The following is a 15,391-nucleotide window of genomic DNA, read 5'->3' on the forward strand; positions in this document are numbered from 1 at the left end:
AGACAGTTTGTGTTGATTTTCAGGTGAAAGTTGTTGTTGTTGTTTGTTTCTCTCTTGGTTCAGAGACGTGTTGATCAGGGTGCAGCTGGACAGATTGGCCCCTGCAAACAAACTTCACCTCGGAAACTCGGATGAGTGTTCCCAGATACTGCTAATGATTTTCATCCCAGCAAAAGTATCTGTTGTGTCAGGTGTAAAGCCGCGTGTAGAAAGGTATCGACTCATGTTATTTGTTGATTTAGTGTAAAGTATTGACATTATACACGTGGTGACACCAGCTGCTGCATCTAAATTCTGCCATTGACTTTAGTCACCTTGTCTCATCAGTGCGAGGTCTGTTGTCCCTGACTCCTCCCCCTTTTATAAATGTTGGAGCTGTTGCTTTGTTGCCATTCTCTCTGCACCGTCTCACCGAGTCAGATTTCACGATCGAACCGCGTCCCCCGCACTGTTCCCCACTCTCCCTCACTCACTCACTCCGCTCTCAGCCCACTTCTTGGCATTTTTCACTTTTCCATCAGACATTGGGCAGAGTTAGCCTCAGAAAAAGGGGGCCAGTAACCATTTAAACTACTATGAATATTACTATCCGATACTTAAAAGCAATGAGAACACGCAGCTAAAGCTTAAATCCCTGCCACGGCGTCAGGTGACAACATGATCACACGTCATGTGACAGCAGCCTTTGATCAGATATGCTCCTCTTTGCTCATACACACGGTTCACTTTTACATGATATATTTAAATTATGCAAAATATTTAAAGTAATTACATTCAAATGTTAAATAATGAACTACATTTGTATATATGTCTAAAGAAGTGAATCATTCGGAGCAGAAATCTCAGAATCCAGACTTTAATTGTGACCTGATTTTTCAATAAAGTTAATAGAAATGTTATCCCTTTTGTTTTCAAAGCTTCTAAGCAGAGACTTAAATCTTGAAATCTGGCTTTGTATTTATCTTTCTTTAAAATGTGTATTTTTTAAAGAAGGCACATAAGGCCCTTATCCTCTTCTGTGCATACTCGTGCTCCGTGTATAGTTAATATCTTTCTATATTTCCCTGCATGTACTTACTTGTTTATTTATTTATTAATTTATTTATTTATTGTGGAGTATGTTTTATTTAACACAGGTCATATTGACAGTCCACATTATCACAGAACTACGAGGAAACAAATAACATTGTGCAGCATTCTGGCACAAATACAAGCAATTGCATCCAAAAAAATCTCTCCCTCTCATCTCTGCCAACATAATGCAGTGGAAAACAATCAACATATAGTATAAAAAAAGTCTAAGATACATTTGAAAGTGAACAGATAAGTGTCCACCGTGCATTATTTTAGGTCAAAGATCAAACTGTGAGTACTTTTTCTTCATGGTTTAAAACGCCACACATTCAATTATCTTTGACTGTAGACAGAAGCCTCCTAATATTCCTGAGTATAATGACTGTAAAGATATTTCATGTGCTTTTTACATCCAAACCCACAGATGTGTGTGTGTGTGTGTGTGTGAGCTTACCTTTAAATGTGGAAAAGGCTGTTGCATGAAACTTGAGGCTGCAGAAGAAAACCGCTGAGTGTTAACTTTGGCAACTGTGGAGTAACAACCTCACACAGTCTGGCTGAGCTGTTCAGTCCACGGATGATGAGTCAAACCTCCACAACAACAGGTTTCCAGGTCCACATCGCTCTCCCACTCCCACTCGACCGGCGTGAACTCGCAGTGTGAAGTGCATCAGTATGAATACTTATTATTACTATATATTACAGTCACATTATAGGTCACGAGACCTTGTATTCCCAGAAATCAACTGCACTGTAAAAACACATTTGAACCATAATCTGCCACAAAAGATGAAAAACACTGGTTGCATTTGATAAAACGGTGTCGCCGTCTGTTGATTTTCTTTCCTCAACATGATCCCAGAGCTGATTATGACACTGACAGCATCAGTTGCAGCAGGTCAATCGAAAGCAGCCCATGACACATTATGATTGGTTTAATGTCATTTAGGATAACAGGGCTCCTCCTGAGTCTCTGGCCCCGTTATTTAAAGGCGGAATATTTTGGAAATCCATTGGGCTGAAGATGTTAAATACAGTATATTGGGATAAAAGTTAAGAAAGTGCAGAAATGCCACAGGGGAGAAAAAATAAATAAACATCTGAGCTGTTATTCATTAGTTTTCTTGTTTTAATAAGATAGTTTCTTGTGATCAATCAATGTTTGTTTGTATACAGTAGAGCACTTTACAATAGCTGCAATAAAATAAGTATTAAAAACACACGGTAAAATAATGGGAATAGGGAAAAAAAAAATACAATAAAAAATATAAAATAAGAAGTGGTAACAGTAGAGAATGTGTAATTAATCAAATAAATACACGTTTACTTTTAAGAAGTCACAGGACAGTAACTGCACACAGAGCTCGCAACAGTCACCACACTGTTTGTATCTTGACCTTGTGTCACGAAGCGTCAAGTTTGTTAGTGTTTTTGTTTGCTTAGTTTAGTAATCGTGTTAGTTTAGGTTAAGTCACGTTAAGTTCATGTCACTTTAGGTGTGGGTTTGATTTTCACTTCCCCTTTTATTTTGGTAAATGTCATGTCTTCCTGTCTCGTAGTTTCCTCAGTTGTTTTGACAAATCTCCCCTAATTCCCTCATGCACTTCACCTGGTGATACTTAACTAATCACACTTTTGCCAGTGTGTCGTTTATGCTCCTTGAGTTCACGTTAGGTCCAAGTCAAGTTTGTTTTGCCCTTTATTATCAGTTCATAATGAAGCGGAAGACAATGGAGTTCCTTTAAAACAGCTGTGAAGAGAACAAAACTGACAAACTGAGGTGGCTCGTGTGCCAAAACTGGCCCGTCAGCATCAGTATCTGGCCCAAAGTCTGTTTTGTGTTTCTTATTTTTAAATAATGTGCTTATCTTCACAAAAATGACAATTTCATACATGATTCAGGGCTTTTATTCTGAAACAAAGGGATGATGTTCCTCGAAATGACAATTAACGGACAGTGTGTTTGGTTTATAAAATGAAATAATAAAACACTGCTGTTGTAATGGATAGCCAAGTTCAGAAAGTCAAATATCCTTTAGCCTAATTGTTCTCAAAATTGAAATGTGGTTTTTTGTCTCTGACTGCAGAAGTTTTAAGACGCTGGCAACAGTCGGTGGCAAATTCTTCTAACTTTTTATTTAACCAATGCATTTATTGAATTAGTCATGTTTATAGAAGATTGGAACGTTTAGATTAGAAGAATGTTTTGGCTTCATATTCATTTGCTTAGACAAACACTGGCCCGAGGCCAACCCCTGCTTTACACTTTCACACTCATCCGACCCCGATGCAAACATCCCACAACAGTCCGTCAATAAAGACAACATCAAAGTCAAACTTTGTTCTCGTTATGACAGGAGAGTTTCTCGTTATAATGAGGAAACGATCGTGTTATAACGAGAAACGGCTCGGATATTATTTTCTCCCCTGTGGCAGTTCCAGGCTTCTGCAGAAAGTGGCTCTCGTGTTAAAAAACACCTCCTTTTTAACTGAAAGTGCACGGTGGCAGAAAACAAAGAGAGTTTCAGAGGAAGTAGAGGCTGCACATGAAAACTTTATTGAGGACAATGCTTTTCCATCTGTTGCAGATCTTCCTCAGAACTAAAGAAGATTTAAAAGTCATTCTGGTCTCGTGAAGAGTCACACCAGGTGATCTTTCTGTGGCATGGAGTGTGTTTTTCCAGGGTATAATCTCTATTGTCAGTTACATTTGTTTTAACACGGGAGCCACTCTCATCCAAATGGTCCGTATTTTACATCACGAGAAGGCGTCTGTAGCCCAGGGGTTATAAACCTCTTCAGCCCGTGACCCCCAAAATAACGGGGTTAAGGCATTAACTGGCTGCACTTAGGGTTAGCGATAACGCTTTGTTTAGGCTGTCCAAATGAATGGAAGTCAATGAAGTGTCCTAAGAAGAAGAGCTGCGCAAACCTGTGTGTGTGTGTGTTTGTGTGTGTGTTTGTGACCTCTTTTTAAGACCTTCTCTGGCATAAACACTGACCTAATGAGGCAGAACCTGATTTCTGAGAAAGTGGTTAAATGAAGGGCTAAGCTTTGAATTGTGGGTAGTTTAAGGTTAGGGTTGGACATAAGACTGGTTATAGATTAAAGATAAGGCTTTATTTAGGATGTGCAAATGAATGGGAGTCAATGTCCTGAGAAGAATAGTTTATGTTTAAATAACTCGGATGAAATGAGCTTGTTTCAGATTACAGTCACAGAAATAATTCCATTTTTAAGACATGTTGTGTGGTTAGGGTTAAGGTTAGGGTTACGAAGGATATCACCACAAACCTGTGTGTGTCAACTCATGTTGTGGAGATCTTAATCTGATTACACAGTCACATTTTAGGGACATGTTTTTCCTTATGGGGACAAAATAATAATAATAAAAATAAATTAAGACCATGTTGTATGTGCTAATGAGGCAGAAGTTTAAAGCAGCATTTTGAATGAACTGGTTATAGATTAGGATTTAGATCAGAGAAAGGACTTTGTTTAAACTTTAGAATGAAAGTTAATGCAGTGTGACTGGCGTGTGTGTGTGTGTGTGTGTGTATATACTCATTTGTGTTACTTGATATAAACATTTATATTAATAAATAATGAGACATAATGTGAATTCTGGTTAGAATAAGACTGGGGTTAGGCATTAACAGGTTTTATTTAGTCTATCCTATAAAGTAAGTGCCGTGTGTGTGTGTGTGTGTGTGTGTGTGTGAGAGTTCTGGAGCATCTCTTGTCCTTTTCCTCGAGAAATAATACTTCAAAAGAAAAAAGAGAAAGATGTAATCCAAAATTGTGACAATGTTCCCTCCCCTCTTTCCCCTCCTCCTCCTCCTCCTCTTCTCACCCGCGCACCACCAGTGGCCCTCTCCCGCCGTGATGTCTCCGCCCCCGCGCCGCGATTGGCCCGCGTCTCCGCCCGTGCCCGTGACTGACATGTCAGTCTCCACAGTCTCCTCCCAGTGGCGGCAGACGCTATTTGAGTGGGACCACTATACTTGCGGACTGTTGTACACACACACACACAGAGACACAGAGAGCGAGCCGGAGCGTTGCGAGCGTCGTCAATGGGAAGCGTGCGAGACACAGCAGCGGCAGAGCGAGTCTAGAGATCGAACGACCCCGCGGCGCCAGCAGCAGCAGCAGCAGCAGCAGCTTTGGCAGCTTTGGCAACACAAGCGGCAGCATCATGCTCTCCAGGTCCGTCCCGTGTTTATGGATTACAGTCTGCCTTCGTCTTTGCTGTTTTGTGGACAGCGGGGAAGCACAGAACGCGAAGGAAGGTAAGTTCTTTAAAGTTTAAGACTTTCTCTCCTGCTCCTGCTTCTTCTTCTTCTTCTTCTTCTTCTTCTTCTTTCCATCCCATCGCGTTTGGCAGACGCGCGTCACAGCTGACCCTGACGCGTCCATGTATCCGCCACACATCGCTTTTTTTATCCAGCACGGTGTCATCATAAAAATGGGGCTAATTAATAGGAATCATTATAATAATAATAAAAATAATCGAATGCAGCCCGTGTGTGTGTGTGTGTGTGTGTGTGTTAGCTGTGGTGACACACAGCGCTTGTCTTGTCTTTTACCATCGACCTCTCCGTGTTTTTTTACGCACCGCAATTAAAAGCCGTAAAGGAACAACAACAACAACAACAACAGCTTAGAAGACAAGAGTAGGAAGCAGCAGCTGTGTGCTTTATAATGTCACCTACTATGAAAACTATCCGTAGATGATCGATCTATCGGGACGGTATGAGCGGATCGATGTTGCTCCGGCAGCTCTGGAAGAGCCGCGTCCGTGGACGCATGCAGTTTCGGCTTGTTTTTCCCCACTTCCTCTTTCTCCAGAAATTACAGCAGACCTCTGACGCGGAGTCGTCCCACTGTCACACCGGACCAACTTGGCAAGAATGTAAACAATAAAAAAAACAAACACACAAAAAATAATAATGTGCCCGCGAAACGGGGTGAAAAATAGTGATATGTCATGCGTAAAAGCAGAAATAGAGCCCCAATCAAAAGTAATACAATAATACAAATCTAAATATGAATAATGATGATGACATGTGTGTTGAAGGGGATTCCGTAGGTCACCTGTAAGACATTAATTTTATTATTTATTAATTTTTATGGCTGCGCGTCCTCGTTGCTGCACTACCCCCTCCCTCCTCTTCTCAGAATGTAACCCATTTATTACACAGTGCAATTTAAAAAAACAAAAAAACCAAGTTCCATCTTCTTTCTTTTTTTTTTATGAAAATAATAGTGCCGCGGTGCCGCTCTGCGCTCCCGCATCCAAAACAGGCTGGTTCTGTTCTCTCTCTTCCCCCTTTCACCGTCTCCTCTCCTGCGCCGCTTCTCACCGCGACACCCGCCGCCTGTTAACGCATCACTCCGTAGTTTTTATGGCCGCTCTGAGCAGGAGAGATGACACTCTGCAGCCACCGCAGAAGCAGCACAAAAAAAAAAAATATATATATATATATATATATACCTATGTATACATATTATCATAAAGCGTTGCGTAAAAATAACGTCACAATTAATGGAGGAAACGCGCGTAAAATCCCGTGCGTAATGATCATTGTACCTTTATTTTTTACAGTCCTTTTTGCGCACCCCCCCCCATAAAAAAAAGTTGCCCCCGCAGTGCTGCAGTGTTCTCACACACACACACACACACACACACACACACACAAACCCGACTCTTCTCTTATGTTTTTTTGCTTTTTTAGCTGCTTCTGCTTGAAATGAGGTCATGCCTATGTGTAGATGTAGATGTGTGGCCTGTCACTATAACACTCACCTCCCCCCCAGTGCCCCCCCTGAGATTTAACCACCTGCCTCTCTCGGTTTCCTGTCACTAGTGATTCTGCTGGACTCCAAGGCACAGCAGACAGAACTGGAGTGGATCTCTTATCCTCCCAATGGGGTAAGTCTGCAGAATCTACCCCCGCATCACAGATGTATCTCTATATTTATATCTACAGTATGTACACGTGCGTTTCCCGCTTGCTCTCATGTCCCACATCTGTGACGGCAATGAAAATGTCTAAAGTAGGTTTGAAATGTACACAAGAAGCACACGGAAGTCCTTCACAAGGTAAGAAAAGAGTTCAGGAGGACGTAGCTGCCACACATGGAAAAAACACTCTCCAGGTTTTTGACATTCCGAGCACACGAGCCCCCAAAGCTTCCAATGAACCGCTTCGAACCCGCAGGTCTGATTAAGAACAGGCTGCGAGAAAGTTTTTAAATAAATAATGTGAGGAGGAGAAAGATAAACTGAGCGCAGTTATCCTCTAAAGATGTGTTTGTGCGATATAAACGCGGCTGCTAATCTCCCTTCATTTTCACTGCAGTTTATTATTGTGATTATATGGAGCGCAGTCTGAAATGACTGTATTTCACACACCTCTGTGTTAGAGCCATTACAGCTCACTCAGCTCCTGTGTTTGGGTCGTGTTTGCCGACCATTAGACGCCATCTGATGGCAGACGGACATTTTTTGTGTTTGAATTCAACGCGGTGGAGCACGTGTGTGTTATAACGTGTGTGTTTTCTTCTCGCAGTGGGAGGAAATCAGCGGTTTGGACGAGAACTACACACCCATCCGCACATACCAGGTTTGCCAAGTCATGGAGCCCAATCAGAATAACTGGCTTCGGACTAACTGGATAGAGAAAGGCGACGCTCAGAGAATTTTTGTGGAACTCAAGTTCACCCTGAGGGATTGTAACAGTCTACCCGGTGTGGTGGGCACGTGCAAGGAGACGTTCAACTTGTATTACCAGGAGACAGATTCAGAGGTGGGCAGGAGCTTACGAGAGAACCAGTACGTGAAAATTGACACGATTGCTGCAGACGAAAGCTTCACTCAGGGCGACCTGGGCGAGAGGAAGATGAAACTGAACACGGAGGTACGCATCATCGGCCCGCTGTCCAGGCGGGGCTTCTACCTGGCCTTCCAGGATGTAGGGGCGTGCATCGCACTGGTGTCTGTGAAAGTTTACTACAAGAAGTGCTGGTCTATCATCGAGAACCTGGCCACGTTCCCCGACACTGTGACGGGATCAGAGTTTTCCTCGCTAGTCGAGGTCGAGGGCGTGTGCGTGAGCGACGCCGAGGAGGAGGCCGACAACTCTCCCAAGATGCACTGCAGCGCTGAGGGAGAATGGCTGGTGCCCATTGGGAAATGTATATGCAAAGCTGGATTTCACCAGAAGGGGGACGCATGTGAACGTGAGTGCCTTTCTTTTGTTTGTTTGTTTGTTTGTTTGTTTGTTTTTACACCGTCATAAAGAAGCACGTATTTACTAGTTCTTTAATTTACTCATTAGCATTCCCACAGTTGTTTCTCGCTGAATCGAGTCTGTCGGGCGATTCCTGGATTTCACACAACACGAGATGTGTGAAGAAAAAGGAAACAAAAGCGCGGAGTTTTCGTGATGTGATTATGCAAAGCACGGGGAATGACAGTTTAGCCAAAGCTGACTGAAGAGTAGTGTAGGCAAATGGGATTAAAGCAGCTGATGTGACAGCAGTAGAGATGGATGGAACCATCAAGGACAAACACCCCAAGTATTCTAATTGGAATCTGCGTTAATTGATTACGAGGCCCTTCATTTATGACTGTGATTCTGTTGACACTGGGATTAAATAATAAGTGGAGTTTAGCTGCTCTCTCCTTCTCACTGGCGGGAGGCCAAAACAATCAGCGGCAGAAAACACAGGTCGAGAGGAAGTCCAGCCAGTCTCTCCGTATCTCTGTGCTCCGGCCAAATCACCGCGACACAGAGGGAAACAAATAGCTGCTCCGCTTTGGCATTTAGGCCTCGGGGATATTTATGAAGGAGCATAACACGAAGGTCAAACGCAGCCTCGGGCCGTGGCTCATTTGTGCGTCGCCCGTCGTGCAACTGCCACTAACAATAACATGCATTCTGTCACTTCAAACCGAGGATTATTTTCAGTTGGCCCCCTGATTTCGGAGATAAGAATCGGTGTGGATTAAAAAAGAAGGCGACTCGGGTCATAGAACTTAAGTGGTCTACCTTTCTGTCCTTCTCTGCATCGAGCGCAGCCTCATTCTAAGCAGCTTATGAGGAGCAGCAGCCAGTAATAATTGAACGGAATGCGTCTAAGAACAAATGAGTGTCCCTGGCAGACTAGCTTTTATGCCACGCTGTCTTCCATCAGGGACCCCCTCTGAGGGAGGTGTGTTAATGAAATATATTAGGCCATGTAATTTAGAGCAGCGCAGCCCACCTCAGGATGTGCCGCGTCTCTGGTGTTAGTGGGCTATCGCTGATTCAAGCCCACGGAGCCTCCTCCTTTTATTGTTCTCGTTGTTTTAATATGCATAGATGTGAGATCCGATTGTGCCCTCAGGTGCACAGAGAGCCCGTGATTTATTTCCACAGGGAAGGTGATGCAGCAAAACATCAGAGTAATTTTAGCCGACTTTTCTTATTACATCTTGACGCGAAACCCTCCGAACAGACGACTGTTGCATGTCGCTATTAATTATTGTTTTTTCCCGCGTCAATTAAAAAAAAACAGAACGTCCAGTTGTTGAAAGCCTGCGGTGCATTAATGTCTATGTGGATCAAGTCTCAGTCTTGATGCTGCGACCGTTATGAGCCTTATCTCCACCGGGGCATGAGAGGCCTTTGTATTAAGGGGTAGTTAATCTAAATAAAATGAGAATCCCGGTTGCACTATCAGCACTTCTTCCAGTGGCTTCACTGACATTAAATTGTCCATTCAGTAGTTTCCCCGCAGAACAATCTAAAAGCTATTCAGAGTCAGACGATATCCAGGAGCTCAACAGCAAAGCAATAAGTCCAAGTGACTGTGACCGTTAAAAATGTGAAAGGTCTTGACGAGCGTCGATATTATCCAAAATATCACATAAATACTTCTCCAAACAGAGAGATGCCAACATCACATGCCTAGAATGTCAGTCAGGGATTCTTGTGTCTGCCGCGCTGCAGTAATTCTATGAGCTTCGTGGATAAAAGATTAAAGAGATGAGTATAATTTTGTAATAAAAAAAAGGCTGTGATATCAGTGTTAGACAAAAGAAATGATATTGAGCCGTCCATAAACGGCACGTCATGCGTCCAAACATGAAACCGAAGCATTTTTACTTTTATTCCAAACTGTGCCGAGCGGCTGAAGAGCAGGAGAAACACAACGTAGTTTCACACAATGCACACTCGTGGAAAACCCTTGTTGATCTCAGCTTTACGCACAATTATCAGACACGGTCGTCTCAGGAATTTGAACAAAGGGGATAAAAACCTTTGCCCGTGTCTGTGTGAAAATGGACATGCTTTTTTGATCGTTGGAAGTTACAAATATTGTCCCTAATCCCCCTGATTCCAACACTGGAGGGAGGGTTTCTGATCCTGTTAGAGGATCCGGCAGGCACTTTGTTTGAAACATACAAACACAGTACAGAGGCTTTGAGGGATTAGTGCCACATTTATTTGAACTTCTCCAACACAGACTCGGTTGGTGTGGTCTCCCTTCAGGACCTCATGGAAATAAACTTTAAAGTCCCTGGATGTAGCCTGAAAAAAAACAATTCTACTTTATTTACTTTATTTGACGCAAACTGGCTTAATTCCATTAACGTCTGAATTTCCCCGTGTTTTATCTTCTTCTGTGTAACGGCTTCACATCCAAACTCCGGGGTGAGGACTTTGGTGCATGTACAGAGATTCTAGGCCAGTTTGGGACCAGCTGATTGTATACATGCAACTTTCATTCAATCTCAGTGACATTAACATGTTTAAATGTGTAATAAATCTGCCTATAAAATGGTCATCAAGTGAAATATTCATGGTGTGTGTGCAGGTGGGGAAGACATGTAAGGCTGTCGCTGGTGACATTTGAGGTGCTCTGGTGAAAGGACGCAGAGGCCTCCTCTGAACTGTATTGTGATCCACTCATTCATCACCGTCAGTGGAGAGGGACCCCTCGTCTTTCACCCTGACGCCCCCCCCCCCCCCCCCCCCCCTGTCTCTCTTTAACTCTTTGTGTGGCAGTAAATGTCACTCATCTTCTCCTCACCCTGCTGTGTTGCAGTGGCTTCAGTGGCAGCGATGGCTGCTGGGGAAGGAAAAAAAACAAAAAAAAACCTCCCAAAAAAAAAAGGCGAGGGCAGTTGAAGTGTCGGCGCAGCCTGCACGGGCTTCATTTAGCGAAGAAGTGCGTGTTGTGAAAATAGCGACCATTCATTCTGCTGGTCCTGTTGAGCGCTGGCCACTGGTTGCAATGGAGCCACAGAGTCGTTAAGACAGAGAGAGGGCCCTTGTGGGAGGACACTGGCCTCTTTGTGTTGCTCAATCCCGGGAATGTATGTTGTCCGATTTTTGACACATCAGATCTTTGTGGTGCTAAACAACCAGTGCCTGTGACATGATTAACTGTTGACCCTCACCCAAGAAAAGGGAGAGGCGTCCGTCTATCTGAGGGTGGAAAGAACGGATCAAAACAGGCCACATCGTGTGGCTATCATTGCATGCTAACAAGAGAATTAATGAGAGGATACAGCATCCTGTAGAGGCTGGCATCATCCATCCTGGCTGTCAGAGAGCGGGACAGAAGTTAGTTGGAGGCTGATTGATGATTGAGCCCCCTGAGGGAAAAGGGATGTGCAGTGGGTGGGGCCTCACCACGACAGCTACCGTGTATGGAAGCCACCAGGCGGCGACCAGGGCTGGAGACAGGAAGCTGCTGCATTTAGCATTTCAAATGGAGCCAAGAGTCAGGAGGTCCTCCTGATGCACCACTTGATTGATAAGGTGTGAATTTAATACACCAAATAGAGCTTCATTATGCAAATGACAGGTGTGTGTGTGTGAGTGTGGAATCCACAGGAGACCCAAATGGACTTAAATCACTCAAGACTGAAACAAATTGTTGATGGATGGGAGCTCGTGCTGTCACTGCTAGTGTCCGCTCACTGTGTGAATGGTAGCATTCTTCCACAGACCAGGGCTTTTCCTACTTGTTGTCTTGGTCGGTAGCAGTTGGGCCAGAAAACATGTGCCAGTCTCTGCTCAGGGTGTTGTACACATTGCAGCTGACGGCTAACCTTGAATTGACATTTAGAGAATGTAGAATTCTTCGTATGAAGTTGATTATTGGATCAATAATTGAAATCGTTCGACAAACACGCGCTGCTTCCCCGTGTGTCGCTCCTGTAGAATTTGCTTGTTATTGGAAGTGGAATATCTTTGGACTTTGGACAGTTGGCCAGACACAACACATTTCATATTTGATAACATCACCTCAGGCACCGCGGAGTCCGAGATTACATCTTCAGATGTCTTGTTTTGTACAACAGCTACTCCAAACCCTGCAGATGCTAAAGGTATCGTCAAAGAAAACCATAATAAGAAAAAGTAGAATGTGTTCACACATCTTTAATAGATCTTTTTTCCTCCCTGGACTGAAATAATTCAAATAGAGTCTTTGGTCGACATTGGGATTAAATCTGAAGTCTTATCAAAAAAAGTGAACATAAACAATGTAACATCAAAGCTTAAGATAAATACTTAAGTACAGGGATCAGCACACAAGCATTGCAATAACATCAAAAGTTTATTCTCTCAGCTTTACACACACTTGCTATCTTTAAACAAATGATTAAATGACGTGATACAGACTGTTTCTGCATATGTTAGTCATTTAGAATTCCTTAAAATAAGCTTACATGTGAACATGTAAGTACAAATGTGGGGTTCAAACCTCCATATGATTCCCAGTCAATGACTCTTTCTTGTTTCACCTTTTTGTTCTGCTTTCCTGCACGAGAGGATTTTCAATATCATTTCTTTCTGTGCCGCGCAAACGTGGACTAAAGTAGAAATAATAATGACAACAATAAGAATAGTGTTCGCCGAGTAGAAGCGAGAACAATGGCTATTGAAATGATAAAAAAGCCCAGGCAGTGGGTGGTAACATTTCAGTGGAAGTACCACAGATGCAGACTTGTCTTCATGACTATGAGATTATTACTGTGCAGCTTCTTTTCTAGTTCCCTCTGATTAGCAGAGACTGAGCCACAGCTGCTTCCTCACAGAATGTTTGAAATAGTGATTTGGCAAGCTGCGACCAATGAACAGTCGCTTTATCTCACTTCGACAACCAATGACCCGTTTTAAATATACACTTCCAAACAAGAGGTGAGGGCAAGAAGTTGTTTCCCGGGATACTCTGGCTTGAACTGGTGCCAGCGGTGCTTTCTGTGGGACCCAGCTGCCCTGTCAACACGTCACATTAAACACAAATGCCTCCTTTTTGCTGACGGAAAACATTCACTGCGAGGCTCGTTCACGGAGTCGTTCGCCTCAAACTTACATTCACATGAACTGTACTCGCACGACGCCAAGGCAGTGGAAACTAAAGGGCCGTCACGGCTAATTATTTACTTCAGCTGCTTCCACGACGTCACACTGAGGTAAAGAAGGATCTGAAACACGTCTGAAAGCACGGGGAGCTGAGCTTAAAGACGGACGGGAGGCTGCTGCAGCCTGGTCACTAGTGACCAAGAGAGTGACTCATGCGTACATGAATATCAAGAAGATGACGGGAAAGCTCAATCTACTCAAACCGTAAAAAAAACGCTATTTTTAAAAACCATAACAACTCACTTTAACAACTAATAATAATCGCAAAAATCGCAACATGTGAAAATACATTTTAGCACTTAGCTACAATTCAACTTGATCACTGTCGATACTAAAGAGAAAGTCTGCAACTAAGTCAAGAAGTTACGTTTTTGTTAGCATGTAAGAAATAGTGCCATCTAATGGTGAGACTTCAACAAACTGATATTTCCGCGTCCCCCTCCCTTTACTACGGTGGCCTTGACACACCAGAAAGGATGTCATTCCTTTGTTTTCTGCTTCAAATTGCAAAACTTGCTGTGGAAACGTGGCAGTGCGAGGTGCCTTTGCCTAAACTTCATGTAAATGGTTTTTCCTAAAGCTAAAAACACAGAAATTTGAATTTTAAAGCAATAAAACACTTATACAAACATACTTATAGTAATATATAACATTTGTGCTAATAAGCTCTCCTAAATGTTACACTCTCAAACTTTAAGAAAATTCTAAAAAAAAGATCAGATTTGTAAAATGTCCTTAAACTGAACTGATATAATAAAAATAATGAATGAAACATTGATTATTTGCCACAAGTCAAACATCCTCCAGTGTCTATAGATTCTGTTCTTACCTTAGAGTCTAAACCTGCACACACGGGTCCTAAGAAGCAATTTCTTCTGAAGGTTTGTTGGTGACTGAGGCTCTTTGTGATTTCTAAACCAATTTCTTAGCATTGACTTGAATCGTGGACGTGGAAAGGACTTGATATCGTTGGAAATGCTGTCGTGCATGTAAGAGTTCTGGTTGTGACAGGGAGAAGAAAGGGTTTAATTGTGGATGCAAATTTCACTAAGCGGCCATTTAATGGCGTTTTCAGGGCAGCTTGCCGATCATTGTCCAGGTCCTGGAATCTGACCTGCCAGACCACATTTGAAACCCTACGTTGCATCATATGAAAAGACGCTCCTCATTCTGGGGCAAACAAAGCCATATGGTCACTTATACCGGTGAGGGACTTTGTTTGGCCTTAAAAGGGGAGACCTTTGTGACTCTGCGTCAGATAGTGTTATTTCCACGGTGACATCAGGGTCCACATTAGCCCATGCATGAGGTCAGTGAATATTAACTTCATTTACACATGGCTGCAGACCAGCGCAGCGCCACAATAGAGGCCTGCCTGTTGTGTTTAGAAACATGAGCGCCCCGGTTGACAGGACACTGTCAAGATGGAAGATGGATGATCGTAGCAGTTGACCCCTGATCAGCGGTGGAATCACCTCTCCAGCCCCCTCCCCCCTCCCCTCCCTCTCTCCCTGCATGACAAAAGAGCCCTCCCCACAGTGCAGCGGCCCTCATCTCTGCTTGTACTAACAGGTTCAGACATCTCCATCGATCCCTGCTTCCAAATCACTTCTAAGCTTTTGCCCTCTTTAGATACCCAAACTGTGGCACACATTTTTTCTTCTGCCCTTTTTGGTAACTGAGGGCTCAGTGACTGCTGGAGAGGGATGCGATCAGACAAGCGAACGCCGTGTCAGAGGACTGTGTTGTGTTTCCCCGTGGCAAGAAGGTGAAAGTGATATGTGACCGGGGGCCCAGGGTCTCGCCAGGGTCTCGCCACCTAAAGAGGCGTCAGGAAAGTCCCCCGTTGTCAGTGGAGCTGCTCCTCTGGGAGGCTCCACTGGTTCTGTAC

General features: G+C 43.4%; 1 protein-coding gene across 4 annotated transcripts in view; it reads left to right on the top strand.

Annotated features, from left to right (window-relative positions):
* Positions 1 to 4,956: 4,956 nt before the first annotated feature.
* epha7 (eph receptor A7) overlaps positions 4,957 to 15,391 on the top strand; it is a 96,857-nt gene continuing 86,422 nt past the window's right edge. For 2 of the 4 annotated variants that reach the window (XM_058612718.1, XM_058612721.1), the window contains exons 1-3: positions 4,959 to 5,364; positions 6,943 to 7,007; positions 7,648 to 8,317. In XM_058612718.1, coding sequence (XP_058468701.1) covers positions 5,271 to 5,364; positions 6,943 to 7,007; positions 7,648 to 8,317 — 829 coding nt within the window. In that variant the 5' untranslated portion in view covers positions 4,959 to 5,270. Of the gene's footprint in view, positions 5,365 to 6,942; positions 7,008 to 7,647; positions 8,318 to 15,391 lie in introns of all 4 variants that reach the window. The other 2 variants (XM_058612719.1, XM_058612720.1) reach the window with 2 other exon arrangements.

The sequence above is a fragment of the Solea solea genome, chromosome 17 (assembly GCF_958295425.1).
Source record: "Solea solea chromosome 17, fSolSol10.1, whole genome shotgun sequence".
NCBI lineage: Eukaryota > Metazoa > Chordata > Actinopteri > Pleuronectiformes > Soleidae > Solea > Solea solea.